The sequence below is a fragment of the Engystomops pustulosus genome, chromosome 2, assembly GCF_040894005.1.
Source record: "Engystomops pustulosus chromosome 2, aEngPut4.maternal, whole genome shotgun sequence".
Lineage (NCBI taxonomy): Eukaryota > Metazoa > Chordata > Amphibia > Anura > Leptodactylidae > Engystomops > Engystomops pustulosus.
In genome coordinates this window covers 61,237,476-61,263,979 of record NC_092412.1, presented here as the reverse complement: position 1 = coordinate 61,263,979, position 26,504 = coordinate 61,237,476, and the positions used below count along the sequence as shown (strand labels likewise).

Here is a 26,504-nt window from a genome sequence, read left to right as displayed (position 1 = left end):
AAATTTTACACCATAACCCTATTAGAAACTAGTAATTGGTTTTAAAGCCACCAAAATGTCATACGATAATGACAAAAAGATTGAATAGCCAGAAAAGTAATCAGGATAGTACAAGTCCTCATACACAAAAATAGCTGCCAGGCCCTGTAAATCTCTGTTGTGTTGGAGGCAGACACTCCCGTGGTGCTGTCCCTTACCTAGTGTCAGGTAATACCACTCCCTGCTGTATAGAGGCGCTACTAGACAGCCAGTGCCAACCACTAGTGGGCACACACCCTCCAAGCCACCCGCTGGCGCTTCTGTCGCTGTTTAGTTTTAGATGCTTTACTTGAATAACCTTTGTTGCTTCTCTCGTTCCCATAGATGGGTTTTTTGTTACCCATTGATAAAAGGTTAAAGACAAATTCCTATAACCCCTTCACTGTCTACTGGTCATGTCTTAGTAGTGTTCCGCTATATGCTTCCATAATAGATGGGGGTTTCTGTCCCGTCAGGAGGTAATGCAAGGCCAATTGTGTTGTGGAAATAAACATTGGTTTGCGACGTAAGCTTCCTGATCCTTGTGTGCACTATGATACACACCATAACCGCCCTGTGTCTGAAGTAAAGGTAATAAATTCCTCTGGGTGGTGAGGGGTTAATTCTGGCTGACCCCCCCTTTCCTTCCCGACTCCTCCTCCAGATGCCTTTTCTGTCTTGTGGGAATGACTGCTATTCTTTGCGAGGGTAATAAATATCAATTTACTGGCTGGCAGCCTCTTTGTCCTGGTTATTTCATCTGGTTGGAGGCGAGAGACTGTGGAGGATGATCTTTTTCTTCCCTCCATCCACTCCCAGCCCTGTCCATGCAGTCACACCACACACACTGACATAAGCACCTTACTCCCTAATCCCCTTCTAAACCAAGATGGCACCGATAACCACCTTGGGTTTTCCGCTTGAGACCACAATACAGGCTCCTGGCCGGATATTTCTCCTGGTCGTAATGGAGTCCTGTCATTAATCAGCTGTGTGAGGGCAGGGGGAGGTTATCGCAGCCAATGTGAGGAGTATATGGGGGTTGCTGTCCATTTTGATGGTGAGTAATGGGTTAAAAGCAGTGCGGGCATCACGTGGGGCATCAACCCTCTTCCTGGTGTCAGGTTGTGAGCTCTGATTTGACAACACATGATCCAGAAATGTACTACTTTAAAACTTTGATAAAGATCTCAGCCTTTTTATAACTTTCCTGGATTCCTGATGTTTTACTTGTATCTTATTCTCAATTAAAAAAAAAATAATAATAAAATATTTCATTTTTTTTGTTTCTCTTTTATTTTCAGAAAAGATGGAACCCTGGCAATTGTAACACAGTCATCTCGCAGCTCCAAGCAAAACTAGGGGAGCAGGTGAAGAGCACCCATCTCTGCCTCTTCCCACCACGGGAGCCTGACACACTGCGCCATGCTGGGCTGTGAGGATCGCATGCAGACCTAACGCCCATACTGTGCCGCAATGAGCAGGTAGGGTCACTCACAAGTCCAATGCTGTCAGGACACCCAGATGCTGCGGCAGCTAAGGATTTGTGAACAATACTTTCATATGCTGACAGTGGGCAAACACTTCTGCATGACTGACTAGAGCAGTCTGGACACATTTCTGCTTTGCCCATTAGGCTCTAATGAATATGTGTTATCCGGTCATACCTGCTCATACACTGCAGTATTATACCTATAGTGAAGCCAATAGTGGTGGCTGAAGTTAGTGTTTCCTATGAAATCTCATTTCTTTGTGTGACAGTAACCCTATGAATTGTTGGTGATGTTCCGTTTTAATTTGTTAGGTACAAGAGAGAAGAGAGAACAAAATGAATGGCGGCAGTGAAAGTGGAGGAGGAGATAACTATGGAGGGGTCCCGATGGTCCAGGTGCCAATTGGTTGGCAAAGAAGGGTGGAGCCAGGCACGGTGGTCTATGTCAGGTAAGTAGCTCTCAACAACTGTGACTGCAGTAAAGTGATTGATGAAGTGGAACTAGATGGTTTGTTGCAGGATATCTGCTAAATCTCCAGTGTTCATCATATACTTGATCCAAGTGAAACCTTGTCTACATATCTAATTCTTCACTGTATTTTGTCTACATTTTTTCTTTCATATTGGTATGTAGCCAGCTCACCAGCCTCTCAGACTACCTTATAGTAGCAGTGCTTTGGTCACTCTGCCTGCTATTAGATGAGGTTATTCTGGAAGCCAGAAGACTTCTTACGGAGACTTGTCCATTTAAGGCACCCTCTGCAGGTGTATGGAGACTTAAAGCTTTTGATGCTGCACTAGGGGATTCTGGGAAATACCTTTTCCAGGATGGGACAAGGAAAACTTTACCTCTTGGCTACCTTATAAGACAACCCCCTTGCCATCAAACATGACTTTCTCAGAAAACCTAATAACATGATGCGAGATAAAAGCCAAACCAGGAGACTGACTCAAGACTGTTTTAATGTCTTTGCATCTCGTTGGTACAGTGCAGGGAACTGGTTTTGCTAAGTGAGAGGCCTGTTAATATGTTCAGGAGATTTTGGCATTTAAGGCCGCCGTGTGTGGAGACTTTCATTCTGGGAAATGTGCAAATACATTTTTTGTTATTAGTTTAAGCAGCTCAGCGGAGGGGATGTGTCCGACTATGGAGTGTAACTGGTGTAGTCTGAGAGGCTGATGGTTATTTTGTCTGGGTGAGAATAAATTTAGATTTTTTTTTTTAAATTGTGAACCAGGTTGTTGTATTACATCTTAAGTTATATTTACTTATCATTCCAATACTGCTTATGACTTACAGAGCTATTTTATATGTTTAATAGTGAAATACAATGTGATATTTAGGCAGCACTAAGTAACCGTTAAAATAAAAACAAGTTCTGATAAATCATGTTGGTAATTTTTGATCATTTTCCTGCATTTTAGTCCAAGTGGCACCATTCTTACCTGTATGGATCAGCTGCGGACTTACCTAGTAACTGATGGAACTTGTAAGTGTGGGCTGGAGTGTCCCCTGAACATCTATAAGGTAAGTGTTTCTAATGTTAGGCGTGTGTATTTTTTGTTTGTTTTTTTTCTAATTTAGAGTGATGGAAACCATGCAGAGCCTTACAACTTATTAGTTCATGATCGTTTGCATGCTGGCTCCTATATTTTTACTATTCCAGTCCGTGTTTTTACTTATTAAGTTTGTTTAAATGTAAGTAACCAAGATGGAGGGGAGTTTTCAATGTTGAAGGCCTGTTCATAGGTCATCTCGATAAGATAGAAGTTGTCACTATGACACTTTGTTGGCTACATGTTCTTGAAGCTATTCCCCATTCACTTGATTGTCAGGGATTTGGAACCTCCTACAAATCTCGCTGGCTTTGACATCAGTATTGTAATTCTGATAAGCACTTTCCATTCTTCAATTATTTTCTTGTTCTTATACTTGCGAAAGGATTTGCATACGCACTGTTACTTAAGGAGGAGGAAGCAATGTACAAAAAAAGGCTTCCTCTTCTGAGTCTAAATATGTATGCATCTTTTATCCTGCAGGTTTTTAACTTTGACCCAAGAGCAGTGGTTAAACGGCGGAGCGCGGAAGACGTGAAGGCTGAAGAAGACATGACCAAACTTTGTAACCATCGTAGGAAAATTGTAGCCCTTGCAACTCTGTACAAGAGCATTGAGAGTACACCCCTTGCACTACAAAGTCAAGCTGCTGGTAAGCACAAGTTTCTTTTACCATAAAGCGCACTCATTAAACTGGTTATTCCTCCTGGAATTGTATAAATAAATAGACATCTGGGTGTTAGCAGTTCTTGTGTCAAAGCGTGTTGTCCTTTGGGCTGTTAACTTTGACTGAACGCTGTCAGACTGTGTATGGAGACCCCCCCCCCCTCGACAAATTATTCACAAATTACGGCCAGTTCACATCTGCATTTTGTCTTCCATTTTGCAGTTTCTGCTTTTATAAAAGACAGATTGTAATTTTAACAGATGTCTGGACGGATGCATTGATGGCAAAGTATCAAGTTTTTTAACAGATACCTTGTTTTCTGTTAGTGTCAGTTTCTGTTATTTGTTATTTTAGAGCCATTTTTTAATTCCTACTATGCACTCAAATAACAGATGATCTAACGGATGATGTAAAAACTGATACTAACTGATGCAAGTCCAATTAAATAAACGGGAAAAAACTGATCCTCTATGCACTTTTTTTTTTACCAGAAGCCAAAATGCAAATGTTAACTAGCCCTTACTTGGAGTATGGATTATATCCTACAGTATTCAGTGTTTGAATGTTTTATCCAGAAACCTTTGGAATGCGCATTGAATGTTTTTACATAAGTACAATTAGTCTTTTCATTTTATTCTGTTTATTTGACAGGATGTGGCTCAAGTCAGAACTTTAACACAACATCCACCAGCCCAAAGATGGGGCAGCACCCTTGTTCCCTGGATCCTGACATCTTCACCAAACTGATGATCGAAAAGGCCCACAACATGCCTGCTCATCACTTGGAGAAACCCCTTGATCACAAGTCAGATATTTCCCACCATGGAGAAAGATACTCTGACTTGAGATCCAACCAGCGGCCTGCTGTACCCAGGCAGCATGGGGCTCCTCTTGGTGAGTCCTATGCCTTAAGGAACTGTCCACCAGTGCCATCAAATGGTAATTACGAGGTGTATTCAAGGACTCCACAAGCCATATCTCACGAGCTGTGTACCAGTTCTTTTAAGTCTTCCCAGACTCGGCCTTCCTACCCCTCATGTAGTCAAGAACTTTCAGGCCTGTCCCCCAAACCATTAGCTCTTAATTCCTGTAGTTTTGTGCCAGGTGGTACATTCAATCGGACACTTGAAGAAAATATTCAGGGCCCACGGCGACCGTTTGTCTTTCCTGAAAAAGATCCACTGGGAATATTGGACTCTAACAGCTGCAGACCACCTAGCCCAAAGCACCATGTTTTGAACTCTCCCCCTTTAATTCAGTCTCAGGTTCCCTTAATGAACCCTCACCCTACTTCTGAACACAACCCAGTCAACCATTCATCTACAACCCTACCACCTCCCTTTTCTCCTTTCACTCGTAGTGGCGCTCTCACATCTCCTTCTACTACTAGATCCTCCATATCCTCCATTTCATCTCCAGCCGGCAGCATGGAACCGTCCCCTCAGCGTTCCCGGCATTCATCAGCCTCTTCTGAGCACTTTCCTGCCCCCATAAGGTCAAGCTCGAGATCTCCACGACCTGTCAGCTCCCCTAAGCGCTCTGTGCCCCACAGTCCGAAAGCAATACTTGAAGGCCTCCCTTCTTTTGGGCAGGCCCAACTGGGATCTTCTTCAAATGCCAGCCATGCCTTAACCCACCAAAGCAATAAAACAGCACCGCCGGTGTCTTTGGGAGCAGCGCAAGGATTACTGGGCTTTCCCCTTGGATGCATATTGGGTCAACAAGCCAATGCTTCGTTTCCTGCTAGCAGCCTTCTTACAGCAGCTGCAAAGGCCCAAATGGCTAATCAAACCAAACCTGAAGCCACAGCCTCTAGCACTTTACCCAACCGAGTGCTAAACCCCAATACTTTGCTTTCTGCAACGGTCACACAAGAAGGTCGGGCCCTTCCCAGCAGGACTCACTCCCAGAAAAGGGATTTATTGATAAAGCGCAAAAGGCAAAGGAATTCTCCAGGCCCTGATGGAAGTCCTCAGGATTTGAGTGGGCACAACCCGACTAGCCCTAGTGGATTCTCCAAATTGAATTCTTGTTCAAAGTTAACGGGACCTGGGGGGCTACCAGAAGAAGAAACGGGGAGATCCAAAGCCATACACTCACATTCTGTTTCTGGTCACGCTCCACTCTCTCTTCAAATGCCTCGTCCATCAGTAGAGGAGTCCCCAAACCAAAGCAAAACTCCAAGCCTGTCCCCAGCTTCCCAAGATATCGGCAACCATCTTCTTGGCCTTGTGGGGCATCTAGTCCAGAATTCTACGGAGCAGAACTCAGGGACTACTTTACCACTGAAGTTACCATCTACGTCCACTAGTGCAAATCCAAGTAAGTCAAAATGTCTAAGAAATATTGCATGTGTCTATTGTTAGATGATTTATTACCTGATGGCATAGATGCCACATGGGATGTGAAGGGAGGGGGGTTGGGTTGTGTGTGTTGGCATCTTGTATATGAAGTCATCAGTGGTGTAACCTATGTTCTCATTTCTGTTCTAGCATCCTCTACTGGCCGACCCAGTCAGTCCCCAATACCAAAATCTCCTGTCCCTAGCCTGCCCCAGAGCAATGTTGCAGAAGGCAGCAGCGAGTTGTCTTGCTCTCTGAATAATGCTGGTGATAGCTTTTCGTTTTTGGGACAGGAACACGTCATGCCATTTTCTGCTACCCCTGCCCTGTTAAATTTGGCATTACTCGGATCATTGCCGCTTCCCCTCAGCTTGAATCAGCACCAACAGCTTCTTAACCAAGGTTTACTTAATTTACTTTCCTCTTCTTTGTTGGGCAGTGCCGATCTTGGCCTGTTGGGACTCCAAAACCCACCTATGGCTTTGCCCTCCGCAATGGGGGACCCTGACTCCAATGCAGTGCAAGCTTTATTAATGGCTTCTCTATTACAAAATCCTCTTTTACCACTCGGAGGGCTTGGGCTACCACAACTTGATCTGCCACCACAAAACCAACAGCAGAGTGCCCTCTTATCATCCCTCGCACCTTTGTTGGACTCTTTGCCTGCTCCGCAGAATGACACAACGGAGAAACACGAGTCGCCACTCACTTTGCCCGAGACTTTCACTGAAAACGCTCTTCAGCCATTGTTATTCCCACCTGTCTCTGCCTCTCCAGCCCTCATGGCGTTGAATTCAGCACTACTGGCTGCAAGTCTTGGGGCTGTGGACTCTTCTGCCTGCCCTGGACAGGTAAGCAAGATTGTATATATCATCTGGTGAAAACCATGGTATAACCGGGTGCACAGATTTTCTGATGTATAGATCCATTAATATATCCCCTTAGAAGAAAGTACAATTTATTTGAGAAAAGTTTTGTTAACATGAAGTAGATGTTTGTCGCAGTGTATCGGCCAGGATACACTGCTCTCCAAGCATTGCTTGCACATATGTTATATTATGTTAAGAGATTGGACCTACCCAGGTTGAAGACTTGTATTCACCATACAGTATCTATAGTGGAGAATCTTTCCTTAGGCCAGGCTGCGTTTTTAGACTCAGTCCAAGTGCTTCCCCCGTGATTATGTGTTGAGGTAACATTGCATTTCCATTGTGTTTACCAAATGCGATGGAAACACAATGTTACCTCTACATATGATCCTGGGGAAGCCCTTGGATTGCGTCATAAAACGCAAAGTGTGAACGCAGCCTTACAGTTCCACTTTGTCCTGTTGCTCTTTTTTTTTTCGCCTAGAAAGTTATGAAAAAATTGATAAATGTTACCATTAACCTTGTCAAAAGCGGAGTGTCCCTTCACGACTTCAGCACTGATCGGACAGTATCCAATTGTCCGCACACACAGCTGCTGTAACATCCATTCATCAATTTTTTCATACGTTTCTAGTAGGAATAAAAGGTCTAGGCAAATACGCTCCATTTTGAGGGCATTGACTAATACAGATCAGGAGAGCTGACTGTTCTTATCTAAGAACAACATTAACATTAGCGTCTTCTATATATCTCTTTCAGAGCATTCTCAATACCTCCTGTAGCGGATCTGGCTCCATTACTACAACCACTAACTCACCTGCCTTATCAGAGGGAAAACTCCCTCCGTCCGAACCACACAGCCCGTTCCACCTCCAACAGCCGCAGCCTCCTGGCAGGCTGAATACTCTGATGCCGCCTCTGCTCAACCCCTTGCTTACTGCTGGATTGTTAGGTAGGCAAATAAGAAATGCAGTCATTTTTTATGCTGTGTCTTCTGTTGTCCCTGTATGCTTTTATTTGCATGTTTGATTTTGCATGATTTTTTATTTTTAAAAAAAGATATATAATATATATTTAAACTTCTACAGGAGATCTCGCAGCGCTCAACACTAGCACAAGTGCCCAGATGGGAAGCCTCCAGTCGCTTTTGGGGGCACACGCCTTGCTACAAAACCAACAGGCTTTTTTACCCTCACTCCCAGGGGCTCTAGGAATGCAGTTTTTTCAGGGACAGGCTCTTTTGCAAGGTCAGCGCAGCAACAACCAGGTAAGTTGTATCTAGACACTAGAGCACTGTACTTGACCTTTCTTCTGCAATGCCATAAGGTTAAATGATGATACAATGAACATGCACATCTACCTCATTCAGGAGAGGGGATGAGATACCTATGTTCCCATAAATTTTTGGCCAACCCAGCACGCAGACACTTGTTAATCTGCGGATAGGAGATAAGTGTTAGTTCATGGGAAAGCCCTTTAAGTTGTAGCTTTTTTTTTTTTTTTTGTAGGCCTCTTATAGCCTAGTAATCGATATCTTTTTCTTTGCAACAGAACCATTCTACATCAGAGAAAGAAGTCAACCCTTCACCTCACCCAGAAATCTGCATCACACCCACATCTCAAATCCCATCAAATGCTCAGCAAATTACGGACTCAAGTTTTTCTTCCTCACAACGAGCGGATGTGACAAACAAGTCTCAAACTTTGCCGCTTACCCCCTCACGGCCTGGTTCTTTTGTCTCAAACACCTCAAGTGCCTTTGAATCCAGCCCCGTCCCCAAAGGCCCCCCTTTTCAGGGACCAGTCCGCACTGACCTTCCTCCAGACACCCCTTCTGATCCCCCAAGAACAGACACATTATTCCAAACTATGGACCTTCCTGTCTCAGAGATGGAGCCAGAGGCATCTCCACTGAAAAAGTGCAGACTGCTGACTGATTCTGTCATTCCCTCTGACATCCCCAATGGATCATCCCCTAACATACTCCCCTGGATGGCTTCCCCTCACCCATCAAACACAGTAAATCTTTCTGAAATGGATATTTCTAAGGGCAAAGAGCGGGGCTATAGGTTTAATGGTCGTTCACGGGCCGAGAGATCTTATGGTCGTCGGCCACGTGGCGATAGGTTATCCAGCGCCCGACACTCCTACTGGAGATATAACGGAGAAGATACCTCGCAAAATGATGGAGAGGAGGCAGGACAGAGCCAGGAAATTGCACAACCAGTGCTGGGAATCCCTCCATTTACTCACCATTGGCATGAGGAAGGAGAACAGCCGAGGGAGCAGGAGGTGGATGTATGTATTGTATAAAAATATTAATGTACTAATACTGTATACATAGTATATAACACTATTCATCCTTTGAAGGACCTGACTTTACAATTAAGTTTTTCACTCATCCTGCTTTTTTGTATCTGTATGAGGGTTTATTATCTGCGGGACAAATTATACTTTCAAATGGCACCAGTTAATATTCTGAGCCGTGAACTAGAAAAAAAAAATATTCCAAATGTGCTAGAAACGGCAAAACATGCTGCCCATCATTCATTATAAATCTGGGTCATTAGAAATGACTGGGATTTTCCTGAGAAACAAATAATCTTCATCAACAACCACCCTTACGGAGTCCTTCGCTATTGCAGTGCTGGTCTTTATTTGTTCAGTGAGGTAATGTGTTTTATGTCCATAAATAGAGATAACTAAAAGAGGAGCCGAAAATATTGCCGAACAGCCAATGCGGAAAATTGGCGCACCCTAGCAACTGACTAGGGCTATTATTTACCAGGGGGCCGCCACTGGCCTATCGGCAATGGCTGTTTGCTAGGGGGCTTCAGTTTGCCGCATTGACTGTTCGCGCGGCTGAATGTGAATGTCTGGTCCACTCATCTCTATCTATTAACCTATCTGATCACTACATTTTTTACAGACTTTGCATAAATCAGTAGTGCAAGTGACTTCAAGAAACTTTGCAATATATCTTATCAGAGCTCAGTGCTTCATGTCCAGTTACTTTGACTCTGATCATTCTCCCTCCTTCCCTTCTAATCTGTTGTTGAATGGCAAGTGAAAAGACTATCAATGAATATGGTTATGGAGACCAACAAGGTGGACAATACCATATATTCCCAGATATTTCGCCCACAGGACCCACTCAAGCGGCAGAGGGGAAATGGCTCAGGCTAAATTGAGTGTATTTATATTTAACTGTATTTTTATTTAGTTTTTCAGTTTTACAGTTTATATGTCATTCATATCATTACGTACAGATGAAAGGTAGCATTTTTAGCAAAGTATCTAGGTTTTAACATAGTAAATCAACAGGGTCTTATCAACTGACAAAGACCAACTTGTATAAAACAATAAAAGCCCTTAAGAGTGTTATCCTAAGGCCACAAGTCCAATATACAGATATAATCAACAGAGAAAGTGAGGGAAGACAGACAATAGACTGGAGACATGAGGAAGGGGGAGTAGGGTGGTATCTAAATGAGCGGGATAATGGGTGCTTCCCCTTGTGGAAGCGATCTCTTTAGCAAACCGTCCGACCCGTCCAATAATCATCCCATGGGGCCCATATGCGGTTAAATGTTTCTACTGTGTTATGTAAGAGTGCAGTAAGGTATTCTAGGGTGCGTATCTCTTGTATTCTTGTACAAAGCTCTACCCGGGAGGGTGCTGTGGCTTGTTTCCATTTTACAGAGATGAGGCACTTTGCTGCTGTGAGGAGATGTAGGAGTAGTCTGGAGGCGTGTTTGCGCATCCCTTTTGGGTAGAGGTTCAATAAGCAGGTACTCGGGTCTATAGGGATCTGACAATTGAGAACCGCGGATAAGATGTTTGTAACTGTGGACCAATATGGTTGTATAGTTGGGCACAGCCAAAAAATGTGTTGTACATCTGCTCCCCCCGCTCCACACCGCCAGCAAACATCAGGTGAGTCTGGATATATATGATGCAGTAATGCCGGTGTATGGTACCAGAGCATTAACAGTTTATATTGGTTTTCTTTGTATTGGACGCATTGAGATGCTTTAGCTGCCCTCTCCCATACTATCTGCCAGGTCTCCAGCGGAAGCTCCCTTCCCAGGAAAGTTTCCCATTTCCTCATGTATTCGTGTTTTGGTACCTTTGAGGGGTCAGGGTTAATTAATATTTTATAGATTGTGGAGATAAGTCCGGCAGTAGAGACATTTAATTTACAAAGTCGTTCAAAGTCGGTAGGATTTGATATAGACGGCGAGCTATGTAGGGAAACGTAGAAGGATTTGATTTGTAGGTAGCTATACATGGCTGAAGATGGTAGATTAAATCTGTCCATGAGGTCTGGAAAGTCAAGTAGAGTTTTAGTGCCGGCGTCAATAATGTCAGCAAAACGGAACAAGCTCTTGAGGTGCCACGGTCGGGACATGGACCCCGTGAGACTTGATGGTAAACCAGGATTATATAAAAATGAAGTCATAGGGGAGTGGGTGGATTCCAGAGGGAACAACTTGCAGCATTTTAGCCATATGGACCTGGTATGTTTCATGGGGCCTAAAAGTTGTATAGTCGGTGGAGTCGATGCAGTAGCCCAGAGGAAAGCATTGGGGTGAACCGGGGCGCTCCACAGTTTCTCTAAATTGAGTGTATTTAAAAGTTTAACTGAGTTATTCTAGAAAGAAACAGAAAGAACAAGGGGGGAAGGGAAGGTGTGACAAGTATATTTGGTCCTTTTAAATACCTTTAGAAACTGTTTTTTTCTTTGCCCACCAGGTGCCACCCCAGCTGCTGAAACGCTCCCGCAGAGGAAGAAGAAGAGGCCAAAAGTAGGTTATAATTTTTGCTGCATCCTTTGTATATTATGTATCTACCATGTTTATTGTTTTATGAAATAATTTTGCAATATTTGGTGTGTGTGTGTGTGTGTATATGTATATATATATATTTTAGTCAAATGTGTTCTAAAGACCGTAGTATATGACGAGCACATAGGGACACAGCCTTATGATTCTGACATTGTCTCATTTATTTGTGGTTCCAGCTCCCAGAGGATGGGTTCACGTATTGAAGCTGTTCCTGCAAAATGGCCAACTATGGATCCCGCCAATGGTCTAAATGTAAGGGTTGTACCAAAGTGCTCTGAGAGCGGGGTGTATTTTATAAGCATTTGCAATACACCTTTTTGAAGGTGGTTTTAATTCTGAATGCTCAGAAGTTCCTTGTCCTAAAATTCCCACTATGGCTACAAATAATAAAAAAGGGAGGGGGAGTACAGCCCTGTCTGGCTACATGTGTGTTTCCAAACACCATATTTATTTTTGGGTGCTTGTTATTATGAATAATGGGTGTCCCAGTAGTCCCTAGAAATCTGTAGTAGGGAATTCCTTCAAGTCACTTAAGGCCCATATTAGGGCAGTTACACACTTCTGCAGTCAATCCATAATTCACAGAAGCGTCACTGTCCTGTTTCACCAAACTGCTATGGACATGACTCCTTGCATCACAGTGAGAGCTGATGCATAGAACCCCAGTTTCTCTGTTGAGCAGCAAGGCCAAACTGTAATCATGAGCACATTCTTGGTGCTTCTATTGCAGGGACCCCTTGCATCATACTTTCCATAGACGGTGGCCATTCTGGTCACTGCCAGTTCGTGATTCATGAACCAACCACAGAAGTGTAAAACTTCGCCTAAGGGCACATTCACACGGCGCTATGCGCTGGAGAGGAGGTGACCCCTCCATAGGAAACAACGGCGCAAACTCGGGAAAAGATAGAGCATGCTCTATCTTTTCCTGGTGTACTGCGCAGATCGGTGCCACATATACATGCCCACAGACGTGTGTGTGAATGCACCCTTAGGCTGCGTACAGATGGGGTTTATATTTTTCTACATACATAACAGAAATCCTTTATTCTTGTATAGGCTGAACGTCCCATTATCCGCCAGAACCGCCCAGGTCGCCCAGCCAAGAACAGACGACGGAGGATCATTTAGAAGAATTTCTCTCTTTACCTTCAGACCACAATCTTCACTTCAATGGCACTTCCCTGCTCCCCAGCCTCCGCCACAGTCTACTTCCCCTCCGCTAGCCAGAGGCAAAGCTTTTATTTCTGATTTTATTTTGTTCTGTCCCGAGAGGCTGCACTGGTGAGATGGGAGGGTCAGGACAGTCACAGGGCTCCTCTGCAGGGTGGGCTTTATTTTAGTGCTAGGACTTTGTATAATTTGGATCTTTTATATGAGATTTAAAACACTTGTGTTATGAGACATATACGCTTTGACCTATTCTAGATATTTAAAGCTCCCCCTTTTTTCTTTGTAGGAGGGGGAGGGGTGGCATATCTCTACAGTTTTCAAGGGTTTTGTGGTAAGAGCAGGCAGTTTTTCCCACATCCAAATTCCCATTTGTATATAGTAATATTTTAGCTCATAACAAGAAATGTGCTCTAAAAACACTGTACCTGGATCTAGATACCTAGTGGCTCCATGGCTGGTATACTCCCCAGCACATGCTGCCAGCCATATCCCTAATAATACATGCTGGGCCACTAGAAGCCTACATCTACCTGATAGGAAGTACATGAGCCATAGAGTGATTCTGATAGGATCCCAAAAGCACAATCTGCATTGTCCACTTCCTCTCACCTGCTGTTGTATTGTCCATTACACTATATTAATTTATTTATACTTTATTTTATATCTATGTTTTCTTCAACTTTAGGTTTGGTAACTTTACTTTATAGGGCTGTTGTTGTCCACTTCCACTAATTCACATCACTTTTGGTTGAATTTCTTTGTGCTTTTTGTGTGTAACCTTTACGGTTTATGTTACTACTTCCATAGACTTCAATGCAGAAGGGCACAGGCTACATCTCACCGGACCTCTAGTTCTCCAGAGGTGGGATCTTTAGCTATCAAATATAGTTTAAATGAAATATCCTGTGGATTTGAGGGTAGATACACATGATCCGTATTTGCACATATTGCGTGTAGAAATCCTGATACATATTACAATACCTTTTGTAGTTATTATAAAGATTCTGTAAACTTTGCAATGCTCTGTGGATTTTTCAATCCATGACTTGTCGGTATGATGCTGAAGATTTGCAGAGGATCTTTCCCCTCTCATTGAGAATAGAGAAATCTTTCTGTGGAAGCGGCAGACAAATCTGGACAAAACTCAATAGTTTTAGGGCAGTTTCAAGAGCCGGACCTCATAGATCATCTGCATCATCTGACCACAGGGGTCACATAGCTTACAAGTGACCCTTGTATAGTATGTGACCTTTCACTTATAAATATATGAAGATTTTAGCAGTGCACTTTTTAATCTTTATCTATATATATAAATTTTGCAAAAACTAGACCTAATTGTGGATCGCATACTTCAGATGGTTATCAGTCTGCTTTTGTTAAAATCGTGGCAACTAGTATCCCTATGTGTACACTAAATGTGGGGTGTTCGAAAAAGACTAATTGTGGTTCTAATATATATGTAATAATATATGTATCCAGTGAGGGATGCTGTAAGAAACCCCCTTTTGACAATGGAAATGATAGCGTCTGGTTGTAACAGAGGAAAGGTACTAAACAGAATTCAGAGATGTTGTAGTATGGTTACATTATGGGAAATAGAAACTTTTACTTAGGCCTCATGTACACGAACGGATCCAGACGGGTGCAGGAGAGTGGAGGGGTGAAAGCTCCTCACTCCTCCCCTCTTCATAGAAACACTTGCGGCCAGCGCCGTTATACAGCAATATATAGGACAAGTTCTATATTTTTCTGTGCTTGGTCACAGTGCGTTGATACAGTGTGTATTTACCGCACAGTGACCGGATGCCATAGACCTCTATTGGGACCGTGATCCAGCCGCATATAGTGTGGCTGGATCACAGTACCCATTCCATTTGGGAGCATGAAGCCCAGGGATAACGTAGCATTTAATTGTAATTTGTGGCTCGGGCAGTCGGATCATGCAGTCGGAAACCATGGCCATTTGTATGAGCCCATAAAAAGACATGGGACATGCACTTTCCCCTGAAACAACGGCCAGAACATGATCCAAAAGTGTTTGGCTCAGAATTGCCCTATCCTCATTAATTAGTAATCATAGTTATATCTGATAAGTCTGCTGTTTTCCTGTACTATTGGCTGCACCATAGCAAATGAATGCTATATTTCCCATCATCGGTTTGGCATAACAAATACAAGTCAAGCAGCATAAGAAACAATAAAGCAATTTTTATTCCCCAAAATATAAAAAATAAGGATTGCAATTTGTGTGACGAACCTCTGACTTCCTCATAAATCTCACCTATAATAAATGGTGGTTACCAACGCACTTTAGTGAAAGGGTAACATCATCGGATAAATTAATGTTTTTAGGTATAGTCTGTATATTTCTACCATAAACTGCCAGACTTTTGACTCCACAACTCGGGCTGGTAAATTTTGGGTTTTCTTCTGAACGCTACCCCACCGCATAGCCATGGCCTCCTGTTACACTGATTGAGTCCATATGAATAGTGCAGCAGAATGCATTAGTCCTTGCAAGTGGTAAGGTATAACCTAGGACAGGGCGACTAACGGAGGTAGAAGAAACAATGCCTTATTACTACACATGCAGCTGTACTCTGAGGCTTCAGATAAATAGTTGGCACCATGAGGATCATGGTATGTATGATGAAATGGGACCTAGGAACCCCTTTAGTTATGGGTTCAGTGGATACATGTCTCCAAAGTTTCAGGTGCACCTTGACCATAATGCAGCCACAACTTGTGAGCCCAACTGCAGTGATTTATTCTACTTGGTTTTTGGCCAGAATATATCTTTAGTTATACACTCCAGAGAGTGCCACTCTCAAGAGTGAGACTTTGGAGGAGGGCGGCATAGGAGGCAGGAGGGTGTATATAGTCATTCTAGAGGCAATAATCATATGCAACTCTGGTTGAGTTTTTCTCCCTCACTTTTTTGATTATTTTTTTTTTCCCTTCAATTTCATACTGAATTATATAAATTTGTCATATCTGTCGTACAAATAGACATGTCATAGTGATTGTACTTCAGGACGGTATTCTAACAGTATGGAAAGTTTACGGTAGAGGCATAGTCAAGATATAATCCACACATATCGGTTTTTCAGTATGGGAAACACTGGTGTGCCTGGTATTGCCAACGGATGGAATATTAGACTGATCATTTAATATTTTGGATATCAGAGGGGATCTTTCTGGTGGGAACCCAGTATCCTACACATCGTATCATATCTGGTTGCTTACACACAGGATGGCAGCGGATTTATAATAGTGATTTTTCCACAAATGTGATATGGCCCGCAACCACCACTTCGAGGCCACGTTTCCAATATATGTATGTTTTGGGGTTTTTTGATCAAATTTTTTTTTTTTTTTTGCGGTAACCATACAAATGAATGCAATAAAACCATGTGCGCTTATATATAGCATTGAGTAGTAGCCTCGTTGAATTTGGGGAAACATCCAGTAGAACACTAATGTCATTTAGCAGCACTACACGCTTATTAACACCTGGGGTAGATAACCTCTAGTAGATATGAGCAAGATCCTTTCCAATCACAAACAACACATTGCATTTCTTAGTAGGTTTTTCATGATATCGGACACATATCCGAGTTGGATCCTTCTGCTGCATGAAATATTTTTCTGTTCTTCTAGGGTAATAGCAGAGCGGCTTATTCTGTTAAATTTCACCCCCCACCCAGGTGAGCCTGTGAATTTTGCTGTTTGGGAATGTATATGTACTTATCTTCCATCTGTGATCAATGCAGATTACCGTAGTGGTTTATCTTCACCTATGTGCTATGGCTACCGTTATCCATATTATCATATTAGAATTGTTTCCATTGCTCATCCGATGGGCGGATAACTTCTCCACTCCTACTACAGAATCTTTACAAGCCTACAAAAATTCTCCCCTATAGTCATGGGAAAATGAGGTGAGGAGAGTCATATTTGCCTGAGAAGAGTCAAGTTTAGCAGTTGCATGATCTCCAATGCTCTAGTGCAGTGATGGCAAACCTTTTAGAGACTGAGTGCCCAAACTACAACAAAGACCCGCTTATTTATCGCAAAGTGCCAACACAGAAATGTAATTTGTGATTTCTACTCCCTTCTCTGTCACAGTTTTCCTTGATACCAGCCCCTGAGGACACCAATAAAGCAGAAAATAGTCCCAGGTACAGCTGTCACTTTAACATAGCTCTGTACACAGCAAGGCCTGGGCTGTCTGGGACTGCAGGAAGATACCTGGAGTCCTCTCTGGTGATGGCCTGAGTGCCCACAGAAAGGGCTCTGAGTGCCACCTCTGGCACCAGTGCCATAGGTCAGCCATCACTGCTCTAGTGGGTCACACTATGCCTTCAGTTCTCTTACCTAGCAGTGGTAACTTACATTTGATAATACTAACATTGCCTCCACTACACCACCCCTTTTAAAAGCCTGTTAAGTCTCATCTACTCAAGTTGCGTTTTTGTATGACTTAAACCTATTTAATGCGCCTCTTTTTAAGAGAGACATAAAGCCATATTCTATTTATTAGCCCCATAGTCATGGGGCACAATGTAGCTTGACATGTAATGAATCCTGGCACCGCTACACTTCTGTGCATGAATTCTGTCAATGTTTTCAATCTGGAAGATGATGGGAGTGCTTTTTATTATAACGGTGTGTTGTTTGTTATATCGGAAAAACGTTCCCACGTAGATGGCTAGAAATATCCCGAATCTGGAGCTGAACCACCTCATCTCGAGTGCAAAGGCCACAGCCTGACCCGAAGTGTAAAGGTTGTTGGGCACATAATGGGGGAGATTTATCAGAAGTGTCTGAGGTAAAACTGTTCTAGTTGCCCATGGTAACCAATCAGAGCTCAGCTTAGGTTTTATAAACAGCTGTGGGTGAATATAAGCCAGCCTCTGAGTGGTTGTCATGGGTAACTAGACCCGATTCTGCTCTCAGACACTTCTGATTAATCTCCCCCTTTGTGTATATTAGGGCTTCTATTGTCCCATGTTGGGCATGGAGGTGACCATCAATGATCAGGATTCCCAGTGAGATCTGCTGCCTTGATCCCAGAATGTAGCATTGACCCCCTGTTACTGCACACTACAGATAGGTTTAGTTCTGTTCTCCTTCCTTAACTGATGGCAAAGCACTTCTCAATGAATGCATTTCAGACCTCTTCAGCTGGGAGGGAGCTAATGTATACACTCAATTATGCAAATGTATAACCTATTATTTGTAAATATTGTATAGTCCCATTGTCTTGTTACCTATGAGACAAAGAAAAGAAACGATATGTCAACAAGAAAATCGGATTTTGTATCACTTTTTGCCTTTTCTTGTAAAATATTTTCCTCCTTTTAAGTTTTTAATATTTTTTTTGTACAAAATAAAAAAGGAAAAACAAGACAAAACTTTTACAATTGTGAATTTTAGCTTTTTATATGGAAGTTGACTTTAATTTAACAGATGAAAATATTTTGAAACATTTTTAGATTTTATGTTTTCGGATCATTGAGGGGTCTTTTTATTTTGTATCAAGTATTAAAATGAAAAGTGTGGTAATGTTTAAATTTAACATGCGTCCGTGTTTTTTTTCCTGGATTTGGTTTGCTCTCTACAGCCATACACACTACATAATGAAAAGTATAGGCCTTATTAAGCTGGAAGCCTCAGAATGATTGTGGCAGCGACGAGCATCCATTCACCACAAAGACGATGATTTTAATTTCAATATAATCAGTTGTGAAAAAGACATTATACTGCTGATTTGATGAACCTTTTCATAGATCCTCATATCAGGACTTTATCAAGACTTGTGTGTCAGTATGTAGGTTACTTATATTAGATTGGTAGGAATCTCGGGACTTGTATGTCAATATATAGGTTACCTGTATCAGATTGGTAGGGGTCTCGGGACTTGTAGGTGAGTATCTAGGTTACATATATCCAATTTGTAGGAACTTTGAGACTTGTACATCAGTATATAGTTTACATTTATCAGATTGGTAGGAGTCTCATGGCTTATACATCAGTATATAGGTTGGCTTTATTAGATTGGTAGGAGTCTCATGGCTTGTACATCAGTATATAGGTTGCCTTTATTATATTGGTAGGGGTCTCGGGACTTGTAGGTGAGTATATAGGTTACATATATCCAATTGGTAGGAACTTTGGGACTTGTTCGTCAGTATATAGTTTACATATATCAGATTGGTAAGAGTCTCAGGGCTTGTACATCAGTATATAGGTTACCTATATCCACTTGGTAGGAGTCTCAAGGCTAGTATATCAGTATATAGGTTACCTATATCAGATTGGTAGGGGTCTCGGGACTTGTATGTCAGTATATATGTTACCTTTATCTACTTGGTAGGAGTCTCAGGGCTAGTACATTAGTATATAGGTTGCCTATATCAGATTGGTAGGAGTCTTGGGGCTTGTACATCAGTATATAGGTTGCCTATATTAGATTGGTAGTGGTCTAACAACCAGAACGCAACCAATGAATTAGAGAAGATGTGCTCAGCGTTGCAGCTCAGTCCTGTACACTTGAATGAGACTGTGCTGCAGCCAGGCTGTGACTTATGGGTGTGATATCACTGGCACCACTGCCTCTATAAGCAGCTAATTGTCATTGACGACTTTAATTTTGGAAGGAAAATTTTGTTGATACCCTGCTCAAAAAAATAAAGGGATCACTCAAATAACATATCCTAGATCTGAATGAATGAATGAAATATTCTCATTGAGTCCTTTGTTCTGTACAAAGTCCAATGTGCTGACAGCAAAATCACAAAAAAATCTAATGGAAATCAAATGTATTAATTGATGGAGGAAAAGTGGAAAAACTCGCTACAGGTCGATCCATCTTTGATCTTACTGTTGTTAAATCAACATTAGGCTCATGTTCCTGATGTGGATGGTCTCCTGACTGATCTCCTCCCAGACCTGAACTAAAGCATCCGCCAACTCCTGGACAGTCTGTGATGTTGGTGTATGGAGTGAGACATGATGACCCAGATGTGATCCATCGGATTCAAGTCTGAAGAACAAGTAGATCAGTCCATAGATTCAATATCTTCATCTTGCAGGAACTGCTGACACACTCCACACACATGAGGTCTAGCATTGTTCTGCAATAGGAGGAACCCAGGGTCCAGCCGCATATGGACAGATAACATTGGTACTGAGTGGTCTGTGGTCCACACTTGCAGAACCACTCCTTTATTGAGTGTGTTTGGTAATTGCCAGTAATTTCTACCTGTGAAATTGATTGTCAATCAGTGTTTCTTCCTAAGTGGACAGTTTGATTTCCTTGGAGTTATATTGTGTTTTTAAGTGTTCCCTTCATTTTTTTGAGCAGTGTAGTTAAAAGTTTCTTTTTTGGTATTAAAAAAAAAAATTCTCCTTGACTACACTCCTAGACAGGGGCGTAACCACAATGGTAGCAGCCAAAGCAGCTGCCATGGGGCCCGCAGTGTCTGGGGGCCCAGCCATTTGACTTGCTACACTGAAGAATGCAGGAGTTGCACCATTTATGTACATATTATGCCTCACATTGTACAGAATACTGCAAAAACAGTGCACATCTTCCACAGTAACCTGCAGTTCAGGTAAGAAATTCAGGGGACAGCAGAACGACGGGACTAGGATATCTTTTATCTCTAATTCCCCCATGTTGTCATCATAATAATATGAGACACATACTATATATACTGTATGTTAGTTTACTGTATTTTTGTCTAAAAATTATGTAAATGTATGTAAAGGTGTGAATGTATAAACATGCGTGAGTTTATAAAAATATATATTTTCTAAGGGGAAATGGGGCCCGATCTCTCCTAGTTATACCCCTGCTCCCAGAAGAAGAAAGCTCAGCACTTGGGGACTTTTTGGACCTGCTGGACCTTGTGCTATCTCACCATAGTAGAACCATCTAATTAAATATCATTAAGATACTGCAGAAGGTTGTAACAAGGGTGACAAATTCATGGGATAAAATTACTGCTAGTTGCATTGCAGATGTACTACAAGCAGCGACCTGAACAAGAAGGGGTCATTGAAGGAAAGTGCTAAACGTGAGAGATTGGGGCCAATGATTCAAATAGAAATGGAGTATATTCATACATGTTGATTCACAATAAATGTGAATTCTTGTTCATGAAAAAATAAGACATCCCCTGAAAATAAGACCTAGTGCAACCTAGGAGCAATTAATATAAGACACTGTCTTATTTTTGGGGAAGCACGGTACTACTGTTTGTGTGTGCTCCTGCAAGCACTAGCTACTGCTTTGGATTGAAAGGGACTACTCTCTGAATATATATACGGCCACTTGTTAATCTATTCTGATGGACATCAGGCCCTCTAGTTATCTTTAGGAATTTGGTGGCGCTATATAAATAGATTATTATTATTAGGTAGAAGTGTGTTTTTCTAACTATATTTTTATTCAAGTTTTATTTAATTAATTAGAGAACATACCACCCCCCAAAATAAACATCACACCAATAGGGTGGGGGCATTTGCTGTGCACCAATCTTTAGACAGTCTTAGAAGCTCCTCGGCACGTGAGATTAATCACAGCAGCTCACACTGCTTGATAAATCAGTTAAGTGGAGTGGATTTGAACCTAAATTTTCCCTTTTTTTTTTTAAATAGATCCAAAATGAACAATGTTACGCCAACTGTACATTTTAAAGGAAATTTTCCAATGGGAATCTACTTTCTGAACAGTCTTAAAAAAAAAAATCTATACTCACCCCAGGCTTCTCCCTGTGGCACTGTCTTCTCTGCCCGAGTGCATACACTATGACACAGTGGTGTCGCGGCCGCGTGACGTCATAGTGTGTGCACACGCCATGAGGGTAAGAAAAGGAGAAGACTGAGCAGCAGGGAGAAGCCGAAGGTGAGTATAGGGTTTTTTTTTTTTTTTTTCAAGAAGGCCTTGCTGTGAACATTTCATTAATCGGGGGGAATCTCTGCTCTGCACATTCTCCAAAGGTGGGGGGGAACCGATTAAGACATTTCATTAAAGGGGATCCTTGCTGTGGACATTTCATTAAAGGGAGGACTCTGCTGTGGACATTTCTGTAAACGGGGGGAATCTGCTGGTGGACATTTTATTAGAGTACTGTCTGCATTTCCTACCCTAGGGCTTATATACTCCAGTCATTGGGGGTAATTTATCATTAGGCTCCTTACGAAATTCTAATTTCTGTATTTGGAGTTCTCCTGCCATCAGGTTCATTAAAGTGGCTTTGGCTCTTGATAAATCAGCTGGCAGTGTTTTTTGCTGTGAGGGTTGTTTGCGAGTCACAAAAAACCCAAAAGTCGCAATTTTTAAAAAATAAAAAACTAAACATTCAAAGCTACTCCCTTTCCCTAGAACTGATACAAATATAAATAGACAGTAAGAATCCTAAACCTGTTAGGTATCGCTGCGTCCCAAAATGTCCGATCTATCAAAATAAAATAACGGATATTCCCGGTGTTCAACCTTGTAACGGAAAATAGCGCCCGAAATTCTAAATGCCACTTTTTGCGATTGTGCAAAATATAAAAAAAACTATAAAAAGTGATTAAGAGGCCATACAGGACAAACATCATCATCATAAGTTGCAAAGAATTACACCCCCAAAAGCTCCGTAAAGTTATCAGTGCCAGAAGATCGGCGCAAGAACCTCCGTCAGCTACATGGAACATGGTGATATGCATGTAAGTTACATTTACAATATGTCATACCATTATTTGCTGGTGTAAATTGCTTAAAATTGCATATTTATCTGCACTTTATGTTTACAGGCAGCCCTATTAGGTGGCAGCTGATAGGAGCTCACACTGCCTTATTGTAGCCAGTGGTGAAGCATTACACACATCGGGGCACATTTACTTACCCGTCTTACGCGTTCCCCTAAAGTGCATTGTCCGACGGAGTTCACCTTCTTCCTGGTGCATGTAAGTGCATTGTCTTGTGACACAAATTGAAAGTTGAATCCCGCGCTCAGTCCGAATCAGTCGAATCGCCCAGCGGCCACGCCCCCGATTTCTGTCGCATGAAAGCCGGCACCGCTGCGCCAAAAAACGATCGCGTGCGACACAATCCCCAGTTAAATACCTGTCACAGCGACGCAATCCCTGAAAACGTCGGAAAAATTGATGAAAGTGCTATCCGCGGACCCTTAGTAAATAAGCCCCATTGAGTGCGTTTTAATGTATATCAATCAAATTTAGTTTTTTATTAAGCAGTTTATTGTAGTTGTTTATGACACCAGCTCTGTTACGTAAAAAAAAATAGTGCCAGAAGGTGGCAAAATAAAAAAAATTGTACAGGTTTTAATTTTTGTAACTGTATGAAAACATTATGGAACCTATATAAATTTGGTATCCCCGTGATCGTACCGACCCAAAGAATAAATTAGACTTGTCATTTGAGGCCAACAGTGAAAGCCATAAAACCAAGCCCACAAGAAAACTGCTTCCCAGTACTCGGCATGGAATATTAAATACTGTCACCCCTGCCTTGTGTACTTCATACCGGCCTATACCGTTGATAGGCCTAGATGCAAAGATACTGGTTAGGTGCTAGCAATACGCCTAAGCACAGCCATGCTATCTATTATCTCTGTGGACCAGTCCACCTTTATGCCAGGGAAATGTACCGTATATACTCGTGTTTAAGCAGAGATTTTCAGCACGAAAAATGTGCTGAAAAACCTCACCTCGGCTTATACATGAGTCTATAATAAAAAAAGAAAACAAAAAACCTTACATACCGAAGCTCAGCGCGGCTCTTCTTCTCTCTGCTGTAACAGCCGGCAGAGGTGCGGCCATGCGATCTGCCGGCCGGCGCACACTATAATGCAGCGGTGTCGCCGCTGATTACGTCATAGTGTGCGATGGATGGTGAGTATTTACGGTTATATTTTTATGTGCTGGCCAAACAGGGGGCTGGCTATATGGCATTTTGCGTCTGAACCCCCATTTACTGGGACCACCTACGGGTAATATTGTAGAGATGCTTTCCTTCTATGCTTCCTCTGTAACACCCTCTATTTCAGCTGCCCATTTATCATGTAATCTATCCAGAGAATTCAGATACCCTTTCTAAGATTGAATTGAAGTATAATGACTTGTGTAGCAATCGGCCTAATAAACCACTACCAGAATAATGTCAAGCAGCATAACCACCAGTGTGATGGTATCATCCAGAAAGTCAATTTTGAAGTGAGAAGTAAGTTGGTTGTATAAAGGATGAGGAGAGTTTAACATTCGTCATCGTCTGAACACCTTCTCCTCTGTGATTGACATCATGCATCGGACTAAAGGAGATCGGGTGAGTGATGTTTCAGGAGCATCAATTACAGTGAAGGCAGCTTTCTGAGGAAGAGAGAGCTTGACTTCAGAGTTAAACTCTCCTCCTCCTCCTAGATTTTATACAACCAATTTCCATTTCACCTCTAAGTTGATTTTTTGGATGAGACCACCACACTGGGTCATGTAAGAAACATGATCTGAAATGTGTGTCAGCTGCATGACCAACATACTGGTAGTGGTTTATTAGGTCAATTTCTGCTGACAGGTTCCCTTTTTTGAGTATAGGCAGTCCCCGGGTTACATACAAGATAGGGTCTGCAGGTTTGTTCTTAAGTTGAATTTGTATGCAAGTTGGAACTGTCTGTTTTAGAATTGTAACCCCGGCCAAATTTTTTTTGGTCTCTGTGACAATTGGATTTTGAAAATGTTGGATTGTCATAAGAACCAGGATTAACAGTAAAGCTTCATTACAGACCCCTGTGATAACTGTTATAGCTGATTATTGTAGCCTGGGGCTAAAGTACAATAAATTACCAATATCCAGAGGTCTGTTTGTAACTAGGGGTCGTCTGTAAGTCGGGTGTTCTTAAGTAGGGGACCGCCTGTATTGGGCTAACCAATATAACTGTGTATGTAGAAGGTATGCCTTGTGCTGGTGTATTACAGTTGTTCGTTTCTGATGTGGTTGGCTGGATGACTCCTTCTTGCCAGAGATGCTAAGTGGTTCAAAAAGCAAAAAATACAAGCCCTCTTCAGATGGGCGGAAATCCGTCACATACTTCAAAGAGCAGTGAAAGAGAAAAGGTTGAGTGTGTTTGTGTCCATCTCTACCCTAATACCTGAGGATACAAGCATTTTCCTATGTGGATGAGCTGTTGGGGCTTTCCCACGCTCAGGACCCAGAAGCTCTATGCAAGCTGTAAACTCAGTCACGGTGATGAGACTGGCATTCAGACACTTGTTAATTGTGGACATGGTGTAGGTTTTATATCTTTGGAAAAGAGCTTAACTATATCAGTTTGCATGTCCATCAACGAGGCAGTATCATTCCTGGCAATACTTTATAAAGCCTTAATACCATGCTGGCCGCATCCAAAGTATCCACTGCCCATGGTGGCCAAAACCTGCAAACAGGATGAAGCTGTTGTTACAGTTTAGGAGTCCCTGTAATGTATTGCCAATTGGGATTATTCAGATCAGCCTAAACCTCGTTCTACCTGTGAAGGCTTGGGCTCCACTGAACATGTGGAGATGTACTGTGCTATCAATTGTTCAGGTCTTATCAGTTGTTGTATGGCCTGTCCTCAAATTGTATGTCATTTGCTACAGCTGCTTCATCAGATCTGGAGAATTTGGAGCCAACACCCAGAACTCTTGGTCATATTTCTTCCACCATCTCATCTTTGCATCGTGACAAAGAATTGTCCTGCTAAAGGAGGCCATTGTCATCAGAGAATTCAACTGCCATGTACACGGTCTGCTCCAATGTCATCAAAGTAACATTCACAAACATACCAGAACCTCAGGTTTTCCTCTAAGACACGTCATTCAGCATCAGAGTGTCAATAATCACTAGTCAAGTGCATGAGGAATCACCCAGCTTCTGCCCAGCTTTCCCCTCTGCAGCCATCCTTGTGCTGATGCATGGAGACCTAGCTGCTGTGACTCAGAGCTTCAATGTAACCTGACAAGATTCAGCAGAGGTATCTGGTCTGGAAGAAAAAAGGTGCTCAAACATGAAGAAGTAATTTTTCTCTAGTAAGATATATTAAAATGGGGAACATTTATTAGGCCTTGTACACCAGCTTTTAGTGCACAAGCCCCGAAATAATCACAATTAGTTGCAAACCGCTAGTAAATGTGATTATTGTCCTCTTACGCCAAGATGTTTTGGAGGGGCAGAGGGCAGCAGCTGAGGGGACCCATGTGGTGTAAAAGTGCAGATGCCCACCACATACATCAGGATTTATCTGCCATGCCATCATCTGTCTGCGTACTTATGACTTCTGTATTTTGTTGAAATGTTAATGACCACTAAGGCTACGGACACACATATAGTTCATGTAGATTTGTGGCCTGCATGGAAAGCTTAAGCAAAAATTGTTTCACGTGGGCCATTTTTTTGCAGCACTCGTCTCACTGGCAAAAACGACCACTTTGGGTGCGGCCATGTTGCGTTTGCATTGCGTTTACAAATGCAGTGTAACTGCCCAGGGC

The 26,504-nt window shown here is 42.3% G+C and overlaps 1 protein-coding gene across 1 annotated transcript in view; it reads left to right on the top strand.

Moving 5' to 3' along the window:
* The window catches only part of MBD6 (methyl-CpG binding domain protein 6), a 32,404-nt gene extending 13,858 nt beyond the window's left edge, over positions 1-18,546 (top strand). The window contains exons 2-13 of the mRNA XM_072134886.1: positions 1,323-1,502; positions 1,823-1,959; positions 2,936-3,038; positions 3,551-3,719; positions 4,386-6,056; positions 6,227-6,927; positions 7,705-7,897; positions 8,034-8,212; positions 8,497-9,243; positions 11,701-11,753; positions 11,969-12,044; positions 12,852-18,546. Of these exons, the coding sequence (XP_071990987.1) occupies positions 1,847-1,959; positions 2,936-3,038; positions 3,551-3,719; positions 4,386-6,056; positions 6,227-6,927; positions 7,705-7,897; positions 8,034-8,212; positions 8,497-9,243; positions 11,701-11,753; positions 11,969-12,044; positions 12,852-12,923 (4,077 nt within the window). The 5' untranslated portion in view covers positions 1,323-1,502; positions 1,823-1,846 and the 3' untranslated portion in view covers positions 12,924-18,546. The remainder of the gene's footprint in view (positions 1-1,322; positions 1,503-1,822; positions 1,960-2,935; positions 3,039-3,550; positions 3,720-4,385; positions 6,057-6,226; positions 6,928-7,704; positions 7,898-8,033; positions 8,213-8,496; positions 9,244-11,700; positions 11,754-11,968; positions 12,045-12,851) is intronic.
* Positions 18,547-26,504: the final 7,958 nt, after the last annotated feature.